Below are 11,003 nucleotides of genomic sequence, written 5' to 3'. Positions count from 1 at the left end.
TTAAACTTCATAGTAAGTATTTATCATTATATCCGATTCCGGTATTTCAATTTGTAGATTGTAATTTGTGTTCTCGTAATTTGTTCCTCGTCAGTTTTCAAGGGTCCTAGATTGGTAGTCGGCAAGATTTGAAAATATTTTTTTAGTTCCACACTTTCACATCCAACGTGTTAATAACCACTGCCCAAATAAAATGGTAAGGATTTTTCATTTATATTTTATCATTATTTATAATTTATACATGTCACATGATATAATATTATATCCTTAGTTTAAATTATGTTCATTATATTTTGTTACAGTTACCTCTTTCATTATTAAAAACTGCTCAAAATCACCCAATGGTAAGCACTTATATACATATTACATGTAATGTTTTGATTTCTGGCCCTAATATTTAGTAAATAATTATTTAAGATTTAGTTATGACTTATTGAGATTAATTTATAGAATAAAACCTTTACAACTAAAAACAATTTCAAGTTATGTTGAATTTCAAGTACCAATATTCCTAAAGGTTTAAAATATTGTTTTTTTTTTTTATTTGTCAACCTTATAATTTATCTTAAAATTAATAATTGAAATATTTATTGTTTAATATGATTTTAAAGTTAGTTGTATTTTTGATTGGTAAATAATTTTTTCTAAATTTCTTAATTGCTTGTACACCTAACACACATAATATAAATAGTTAAACAGTTATTGTATCTGTTTGAATATGAACTGTTTTTTATATGTTTCAACATGAGTATTTGCTTATAGCTGGTGGAATTAAAAAATGGTGAAACTTACAATGGACATTTAGTGACATGTGATAGTTGGATGAATATCAATTTACGAGAAGTGATCTGCACATCTAAAGTATGTATTGTTCTGAAAAATAATATTGTAATACTATTTAAACTTGATACATTCAGATGATATACATCAAAATCATAGTTATATATGGTGTTTCCTCCCCTGAATATTGATACTTGTTACGTTTTGGCAATGTAGGTAATGAGAAAAAATTTAACAATGTAATATCTACCATTTGAAACTTGTCCACATTATATTAAACCATACAAAATTACTAGCAACTTTTTATTAATTTGGATAATAGTTGTTTTTTACTTTTTCATTTATTAATTTAGGCACTGTGGCTTGGTGAGGCGCGGTCGTACGCTCAATCTGCGGAAACGCACTGAGCGTACGTACCGGCCGCAGTTGCTAGCTTTTTAGCAACATATCCTTGCCACACATACACAAACACGTGTTACAACCCTACCCAATTAAAAACCTACAAACAAATATACAAAAATAATCCCTACCGTACCACCCCACACCCAATGGCCTATGTTGCCGCGGGTTCTCCTTGCAAAAAAAAAAAATTTAGGCACTAGTCAAAATTTTTGTATTTTTGTTCATCAAATTATTTTGCCTTAAGAGAATGTAAATTGTACTGTCTTCATTTTACTAACCCACAATTTATCATAATATACGTCCAACAGTACCAGCTGTGTTGTTAGCTTAAATATTAAAGTAAATTAATCCATAGAACTAAGATATAAATTGCTTATTACAATATTTAACTATAAGGTATATTTTTAAATTTTACTTTAGGATGGAGATAGATTTTGGAGACTTCCAGAATGTTATATCAGGGGTAGTATGATTAAATACTTGAGAATACCAGATGAAATTTTTGATATGGTGAAAGAAGATATAGTTGTAAATAAAGCTCGTGGTCGAACAGATAACCAGAAAAATCGTGCTCCTAGAGGAGCTAGACAAGGTAAAATCCATTCATATTTTTTATATTCTTTAGATTAAAATTCAATATTAAATATTTTTGTTTGAAAACATATTGTTTTAATTTATAACCATTCTTACTTATTATATTTGTTATAATATAATACACTGTTTTTAAACTAAAATGTTATTAATTGTTATTACCAAAGTAAATGTTTTATTTATTTTAATTAATAATATATATGTTCAGAAATAATTTATTTCGGTATTAATTCTTTATAAAATGTTGGTAACATGTTTTTTTTCTGTTTTAGGGTTCAGTGGAAGAGGAGGTGGTGGTAACAACCGAGGTACTGGACCACAACAGAGAGGTGGTCCAAATAAGTTTAGAGGAAAATAAATTGCGGCTCTCATAAGTTCTATTCATACAAGATTTGTAATATGTATATTTAAATTCAGAAATGTAAAATTGCTATAACAGATGTAATGAAAATTCTCATATTTCTTAAATTAATTAAGATAACTTCACCTAACTAATAATGTTTTATTATGAAAAAAAAATATAACTATTTAAATTATCATTATTATATTAGCATTAATATTAACTATATATAATATTTTCAAAGTAAAATGGATAAGGCAAACAAATTTTAGATAATCATTTAATTAATAAAAATATTTAAATTTGTTTTTAAATGTAATATAAATACTGAAGACTGGATTAAAATATTAAAATTGTGTATCAGTGTTGTTTTAATTTTATAACTAAATATTAATTAAAAGTGAAACATTAATAATTTAAGTAATATATGATTCAGTCTTAGCTGTTTAATTTATAATTCATGTGAAACGTATTAAAGTGATTTAAATTTTGTCATTGTATACTCTCTCCATTTTCATATTTAGTAGTTACCCATTAATTTAATACCAAAGTGGCAAAGTTTAATATGTTGATGTTCAATGTATTTCTATCCTTTTCTTTAGGTGCTATTTTCATTAGTAAAGCTACAGCTGATTGTATGAAGTTGGGATTTTCAAGTTCTTAGCTGAGTCAGTTTTTAATTTTCTTAGAAGTCACTCTAGTAGTAGAAGAAACTCAAGCAAGTAAAATCTAAATTTTCATACTAGGTTAGCAATCAATTGTTTTTGATTATAGTAATATATTGGAACATATTGGTTTCAAATTAAATACCACAATAATATCCTACGACTATACACTATGGCAGCAACATGGATTCTTTAATCAGAGGTGTTCTCCCAAAAACTATTTTCTACAAAAAAAAAATATATATATATATCTAACTTAAAATAAATATACCTAAGTAGGATGCTTTTTTTTCAAAGAATCCTTGAAAATAATATTGTAAATATTTTGTAACTATGAATAGTTTATTGTTTAGAAATTCGCTTACTCAAACTAGTGTGAAAAAAAGCACAAAAATATATGCATTATAGCATTGACAAGGTATATTATACCAGAGCGCGATAATTTTTGGATAATTTTACACCGCTTTGAACTAAGTAATTTCTATTATATTTTTTTAATGTTTTATACTTATATAGTACTTAGGTGACATCCCAGTCTTATATACAAGACCATGGATGATATTATACAGATATTCTATTATTGTTAGTAATAAATACCTGAATTAAGTGATTTTACTATTTTACAACCATTTTAAATATGAATATTTTATAAAAAAATCCAATGGTGTATAGTTTAGGATAAAGACAACTTTATACCAGTTAAATTTCCATTTAAATATTTAACTATAGGTATTACTTGCTTTTCTAAGTAGTTGATCAATGTGTGTGAGCAGATTGTGCAAACAAACATATGCTTACTTAATTTTGTACAGGGGTTTTTAGTTTAGTTAGGTAATTTTATTACGTATTTTAAAAACATAAATTTTACAGCCTTCCATCTTGGCAAAATGTTAGATAAAATCTATTCAGTCTATTTTTTACACAGACTATACATTATTTTATTGAATGTTATTCAATATTAAAACTGTTTAATCGGTAACTAATTCTTTGTCTTTAATAGTTTTCATGTACGTGCTAATTCTATTTATTTCTTCAATTAATGAATGCATCTAAAATTTAACAAAAAATGTATTAGGAGGTGCACAGTTAATAAAATAAGTACATAAAGTCTTGGATAAAATATAAACCTTATCTTCTCGTGTTACTTTCGAATTGTCTGGACTATTTTGTAACTTTTTAAGTGATTTTTCAATTTTTATTACTTGCTTTTGTAAACGTTGACGTCTTGAATTTAAAATACTATAGTATTTCTTGTATTCTAAACTTCCACCCTGATAAACAATTTTTATTTTTATTTTTACTGTTTTTATGGGCAGATAATAATCATTATAAAAATGTTTAAAGTATATTTATAGATAGTTAATTTACGATAAACAAATCATGAGTAAGTACTGATACATTACCTTTAAAAGAAGATGAATTTCAGTATGATCACCAACTATATCAGAAATAGATTGCAACTTTAAATTAGAATTTTCTTCTACAAAACACAAAGTTGATCCTGATAAATGTTGAATAATATCTTCATATTTAGTTAATAATTTATGACATTTTGAATGTAGTATAACTAAACATAACATTTATTAGATAATTTGAGATTAAAAATTGAATATTAATTAGCATTACTTTCAGATTGATTTTTGCTAAAATTATTTATTGATCGAATTCTACGTATTGCTGTAACTATATCTTTTACTGTTTTCATATCAGCATCTAGCTGTTCATTAAGCCATCGCATATACTAGAAAATAAATACCCTTAGTTAAATACAGATATGTTACATAGTATACAATATAATATGATAAATATACTTCAATTGGTTCTGGAAATTTAGTAAATGCTATTGGTGTTTTATTTTTTCCAGGTAAAGCATAATAAAGGGTTTCTGACAAAAAAGGCATAAGTGGATTCATGAGCCTAAGAGATGTATCCAAAACATATAATAACACTTTACAAGTTGTTTGAATCTCTTCGTCTGTACCATTTTCAAATATAGGTTTACATGTTTCCTAAAAAAGTTGTAATTTAATTAATTATATAATTTATAATTTACATAATTTGATAATGAATGCTAAAATAATATGTACCAAAAAAACATCACAGAACTCATTGTAAAAAAATTGTCTTAATTTATTAGTAGCGATGTAAATATCATAATTTTGGAATGAGTTATTCATTTTATTAACACAATCTCCCAAACGACTTAATATCCAAAATTGAGTCATATTACTGGGATTTGGTGATGTATAATCATGAACTTTTTTTTCATTCGCCCACATTAAAACAAATCTTGTAGCTTGCCATATTTTATTACAAAACATGCGATTATGATAACATTCATTCACATCAAAACTAATTACTTGATCTGTAATGGTTTACAAAAAAATGAGTCTAATAATATTTTGAGCCTCAAACCAATTTTAACTTACTTTTGATATTTTGTGAAACAAGAGTTAGTCTTAGGGAATCTGTACCACACTCTTTAATACCATCTGGAAATAGTTTTTTTTGTCTTACCAAGGTCTTTTCTAATTCATCATATGATATTGTACCAGATTTAGCATTAGCTTTAACTTTGTTTTGTAAATCCTATTTTATACAGTAAAATTAGTTATGAATAGAACAATAAATTTGGAAATTACCTCTAATGAAATTCCATTTATGATATCTTCAGGATCTACAACATTTCCTAAACTTTTGGACATTTTTCTACCATGACTATCACATATCATACCATGTAAAATCACATTCTAAACATACACAATTCTATACAAATTTTTAAATGTTAATTTCATTTAATAAATATTACTTTAAAAGGAAGTGATCCTGTTAAAAATATTCCTAGCATCACCATTCTGGCAATCCAAAATGTTAGAATATCATGTCCAGTTTCCATAACACTCAAAGGGTAGTATTTCATTAAATCTTGCGTCTAAGATAATTTAGTGTTAAACATTTTTTTTAAACGATTAATAGCATTGATTAAATATATTTAATCAATGTTAATAGTATGTTCAATATTAACCTTATCAGGCCAACCAAATGAAGAGAACGGTAGCAATGCCGAGGAAAACCAAGTATCTAATACATCTTCTTCTTGACGAATATCCAAATTGGCCATTTCTTTTTCCGATAATTTAATTTTAGCTCCAATTTTCTTAATAGCTTCATCTGTATTATGTGCAGAAATCCAACCATATTTAGTTTCAAATAATGGCAATCTATGACCCCACCACAGTTGCCTAGATACACACCAATCTCTAAAAATATATTTATAATTTTACTAAATACATAATACTCATATTTTATTTAAATTATATACTTAGAATTATCAAGCCATAAAAACCATTGATTCTGATAATGAGCCGGTTCAATAGTCAATTTACCATTTCTTAATGATTCAGATGCTTTTTGAGCCATTTCTTTACAATTAATAAACCTTAAAAAACAGTTTTATATGCTAATAGAAATTAGAAATAATAAATAAATAAAAAATATATTAAACTATGAAGGTTATAATACCATTGAAGTTTTGGTAGATGTTCAATTACATCACCAGTGCGACTACATATAGGTATTGACATTTTGTGTTCTTTTGAGTCTCTTAATAAATTTAATTGTTTTAATTTTTGAACTATAGCAGTTCTAGCTTCATATCTTGGTAGACCCTAAAATTAAATATTCAAAACCATACAATTATAATATGTTTATACTAAATTTATAAATTTATTACTGATCATCATAAAAATTACATTAAATTCATCATATTCACAGTTAATATTTCCAGATTCGTCAATAACATTGATAATAGGAAGATCATGTTTGTCAGCTAATTCAAAATCAAAAATATCATGGGCAGGAGTCAACTTAACTGCCCCTTAAACAAAAAAATTAAATATTTATAAAGTCCAAATATTAAGTATTAATATTAAATTAATATTTTATTTTATAAATATTATAGTATTAAATATTAAGAATCATTATAGACAAAAATACCTGTTCCAAAATTTTTGTCAACAGAATGATCATAAATTATAGGTATAGTGCATTTTCTAAAAGGATGCCATAATTTAACATCATTAAGTCCTTTATATCTAACATCGTTAGGGTTTACAGCAACTGCTACGTCTCCAAGCAAAGTCTCTGGTCTAGTCGTTGATACAACAATTTCTTGATCTAACAATGTCAGTAAATTATGTATTTTTAGGCATATAATTTAATATATTTGTTAAGTAGTTACAAACCAGAATTGTGAAATTTGTAAGCTATGTCAGTGAGGATACCAAACTCTACGGGTCTATTATTTCCTGGTAAGCTAATATAAGTCCTTCCCGAAATTTCTTTATAATTTATTTCTATATCAGAAACTGTAGATTGTAAAGAACAACACCAATTGACTAATGAATATTTTCGGTATAGAAGTTTACTGTCAAATAACCGTATAATAGCTTCATTGACAGCTCTGTTTTGTTTCTGAAAATTTATTTTAAGGTTTATATAGTTTCAAAAGATACACAAATAAAATCGCTACAAATAGTATTTACTTCATCCATTGTGAATGTCTCTCTGTTCCAATCTAATGTTACACCAAGATTTTTTAATTGATTTCTAATAATTGAAATTTTGCTCTCTTTCCATTTTATCACTTCTTGGTTAAAAGCTTTCCTACCAATATCATGTCTATTAACATTTTTTTCAGCAAATAACTTTTTTTCTACAACTACTTGGGTGGCAATACCAGCATGGTCAGTACCTGGTACCCATACTACATCAACGCCGTTCATCCTGTGCCTAATTAAAAAAAAAAAAAATAATTGATAAAATATTATTCAAAATTAAATTTATATCACAAACCATCGAACAATAATATCCTGTATAGTGGCTGTAAGGGCATGGCCCAAATGCAAAGATCCAGTGATGTTTGGTGGTGGCAATATGATAGAAAAAGTCTTTCGATTTTCAGAATTATGATTTAAACTGTTTAAATTGGGAAATACAGTATTTTTGGACTTTTCAACTATTTTAGGTTCATATTTTTTTGGTAATATTTGATTTTCTCCTGGAAATGTAAAAAATATAAATGAAGTTTTTACTATAATAATATATACTTTAAAAAAAAAAAAAACCAAAAACAGTATAAAGTAATATTAGTTTACCATGTTTAAAGTCTACAGAATAACAGTAACATCCAATTGTTTTGTATTTTTTAAGGTGTTTGTTATGAAATAATGTAATTTTCAAATTACTTTTTATAATAAACATCATATTGGATAAATTGTAATATTGTATGATTATAAAAGTATATAATTGATTTTGACTTAGACAGTTGAATTAATTATTGAGTATTAAGTATTAATTGTTTGATATATATATATATATATAACATTTTTGACCACTTTAGTACTTTACCTTCTTAAAATATTAAATACAAAATATGTTTTACTAAAAACGTGCGAAATTATGATTTAAATCTTATCACTTTTCAATTTTTGATAATTATTTATTTTGTTTTGTTATCTATAAAATTGGTAATCTATTTGTTTTCATAAAATACCGAAAAAATTAGTGATCTTTTCTTTTCGATATTAATATACCATCATTCAATTTTTAAATTTTAATCTAAAAAAATATTGTATTAGATTGTTATAACGGTTTACAAATAATAGTTTGAATTCTTTGATTTTGTTTTCAAAAATGTCATCAAAGTATGTAAATATGAATGTAATTAAAATTATTATTTTCCTATAAGGAATTAATAATTTCTTTCCTATTTTAACTGTACACAAAATACTAATTTGGCTTTTTAGGGTTAAAATTGGTCAAGGAGCTATGGTTTGTAAAGAAATAAAAGTTAAGGGTCAAGTAAGTTTTGGAGCATCTACAATAATTCATCCTGGTGTAACCATAATAGCTGAAGCTGGACCCATTGAAATAGGGGAAAATAATATTATTGAAGAATATGTCAATATTATTCACAAGTGAGTTTATTTAATCAAAATTAATCAAATTTCAATAAAACTGATATTAGTTCCTCTATAATAACATTAACAACATTTTATCAAAAAAGTTAAATTAACGATAAAAGCACCCACCTAAAAGTATTTCTCTAATACTAAAATTTTAACATATTTGTTTGTAGAAACGAATCTTCCTCTTATGAATTTAGTTTTGATGTCAAAAATTATTAATGCTATATTGCCTGACGGTTGGTCTCATTTAGGTTAAAATTATAAAATATTGTTATAAATATACTCATTTTTACCATCAGTTTTATTTTTATCTTATAATATTTTATTAAGGTATTTTAAACGAATGTATGATTTATAATGATTCACACTTATAATATAATAGTTTCTCATGTGACTGGTATTGATTCAATAAATTGTATTTCTAAATAGATTTTTACCAGGAAATGAACAGTCTGAGCCTGTAACACTCAAAATTGGTTCTAATAATGTATTTGAAGTATATTCAACCATTGATGGAGTCAAATCTATTGGAGACAATAATATTTTTGAATCAAAAAGTATGAAAATAACCTAACCTAGTCCATTTACATTAAAAAGCCACCTCAATGGTATCCTATTTTTATTCGACAGTAGCCATGACATTGTTATACCCATCTGTCATCCCTCCTAAGTTAACCATCTATCCATCTCCATCACTGTTATGTAGTAAATGTATGTCCTTGTTCATAAGTCAGCTACTTAATGCAAATGGAATATATTAGTATATATATTTTTTTTTTTCTATTAAAAACATGATTTAAAAAATGTTAAGGTTTTGTTGGTCAAAATTTATCAATAGGCAATGATTGTATTATTGGAGCAGGTTGTCAATTAACATCTACCTCACCTATTGAAGATGGCACTTGTGTGTATGGTAAAAATTGTACTAGACAAAAAGCTTTTTGTAAACCATCAGTAAGCAAAAAAAAACTTATTTTTAATTCAATATTTTGATTTTTATAAACAATTATTTGCTACAAATTTATTTTTAGGTTCCAGGAGGTCATCGTGAATTTCTGATCAAATTGTTACCAAGTTACCACTTATTAAGAAAAAATAAAAACCCTATTGAAGGAAATTAATATTATATTCGGATCAAAATTTCACATTCATATTACATAAGCATAATATTATATATTTTATTAACCTTGTATATTTATTCAGAAAAATATATTGTTTTCTTAAAATTGTTATTTATAAATGTTGTTATTAGTAAGGCTTGGAAGTTTTTGCACTAAAAAACTTTGAAAATTTATTGTATTAATGCAATCAAATCTAATTTTTTTTTTCTCATTAATGATAGAAATAGTTATGGCTTTATGAGGATTCTCATATTTCATTTTTAAATATTAAATATAAAAAGAAAACTGTTTAAGAATTTCTAACTAAAAATAATTTATAAATTTTTGGAATCTTGTCGAAAATCCCATTTCAGATGCTCATAAATATTATTTTGAATTTACGCACAACATTTTTTATATTCTGAGTGGAGCAATAACATGTATGTTTTATTGAGAAAAAAAATGTTCAGATCTGTCATCTCCTTTTGAGTTTTATTGAGTAGAGATCTCATTCATCCTGTACTTCACGAGATCGTCTTGTATTTGAATGAAGCGTTCTGATGTCCTGACAAAAAGTACAAATTAACAATTTTGTTCCATATTTTTGGGTTATTTATTTGTAGGTAGGTAATATGTATCTTATTTTAAAATTGTTTAATAAATCAAATTTGTTCCTATTATTTAGAATTTTTAAATTTTAATGATGATTGAAATTATGTTTATTTTAATGCAAGAAAAACAAAATGCATAATAAGTTTAGTAGTCAAATGTTAATTAAGAATTGTTTGTAAATGAAATATGAAATATTTAATTTTATAGTATATATTAATTGTTGGCATAAGTCCTAATATCCAATACTTCAATATTTTTCACTTAAAAAAAACTTACTAAGTACAGTGCTATACTGCTTAAAAAGTAACAATAAGCTTTTATATGGTAGGATTATAAATTTTGAATTTTAAGGAACTATGCTCTTATGTCCTACTCTTATTTAATAAACATGTAATACATGTACAAGTTATAAAATTTTTTATTTAAAAAAAAAACTGGAATTTATACATACTTTGATTGTCTATTTCAGAAACTTTTTTAAGGAAAGTAATCGTTTCATGGCTAAACAATGATTTTTGTTGTAATAAACAAATAATTGAATATT

The 11,003-nt window shown here is 25.2% G+C and overlaps 3 protein-coding genes across 4 annotated transcripts; 2 read left to right on the top strand and 1 right to left on the bottom strand.

Moving 5' to 3' along the window:
- Positions 1-25: 25 nt before the first annotated feature.
- LOC107167665 (U6 snRNA-associated Sm-like protein LSm4) lies at positions 26-2,488 on the top strand. The gene is made up of 5 exons (XM_015516819.2): positions 26-196; positions 303-344; positions 763-861; positions 1,603-1,774; positions 2,046-2,488. Exons 1-5 carry the CDS (start codon positions 194-196, stop codon positions 2,129-2,131), a joined length of 402 nt encoding a protein of 133 aa, XP_015372305.1. The 5' UTR covers positions 26-193; the 3' UTR covers positions 2,132-2,488.
- Positions 2,489-3,593: 1,105 nt separating this feature from the next.
- Positions 3,594-8,204, bottom strand: LOC107167662 (valine--tRNA ligase-like). The gene is made up of 18 exons (XM_015516816.2): positions 7,935-8,204; positions 7,633-7,837; positions 7,323-7,569; positions 7,023-7,251; positions 6,775-6,954; positions 6,531-6,655; positions 6,301-6,446; positions 6,101-6,217; positions 5,804-6,038; positions 5,588-5,710; positions 5,421-5,528; positions 5,208-5,367; positions 4,866-5,143; positions 4,590-4,787; positions 4,405-4,519; positions 4,182-4,345; positions 3,906-4,049; positions 3,594-3,827 (listed from the first exon to the last, which is right to left on the bottom strand). Exons 1-18 carry the CDS (start codon positions 8,041-8,043, stop codon positions 3,747-3,749), a joined length of 2,964 nt encoding a protein of 987 aa, XP_015372302.1. The 5' UTR covers positions 8,044-8,204; the 3' UTR covers positions 3,594-3,746.
- Positions 8,205-8,316: 112 nt separating this feature from the next.
- Positions 8,317-9,979, top strand: DCTN6-p27 (dynactin subunit 6). 2 transcript variants are annotated; one of them, XM_089227522.1, is made up of 5 exons: positions 8,317-8,483; positions 8,586-8,756; positions 9,177-9,304; positions 9,610-9,701; positions 9,779-9,979. In XM_089227522.1, exons 1-5 carry the CDS (start codon positions 8,473-8,475, stop codon positions 9,866-9,868), a joined length of 492 nt encoding a protein of 163 aa, XP_089083648.1. In that variant the 5' UTR covers positions 8,317-8,472; the 3' UTR covers positions 9,869-9,979. The 2 variants fall into 2 exon arrangements, with proteins under 2 accessions (XP_089083648.1, XP_015372306.2); XM_015516820.2 differs by having other exon boundaries at positions 8,322-8,483; positions 9,559-9,701.
- The last annotated feature ends 1,024 nt before the right edge of the window (positions 9,980-11,003 follow it).

The sequence above is a fragment of the Diuraphis noxia genome, unplaced genomic scaffold, assembly GCF_037042655.1.
Source record: "Diuraphis noxia isolate RWA-SAM2 unplaced genomic scaffold, SU_Dnox_SAM2 contig0004, whole genome shotgun sequence".
Taxonomy (NCBI): Eukaryota; Metazoa; Arthropoda; class Insecta; order Hemiptera; family Aphididae; genus Diuraphis; species Diuraphis noxia.
This window is presented reverse-complemented; position numbering and strand designations above follow the sequence as displayed.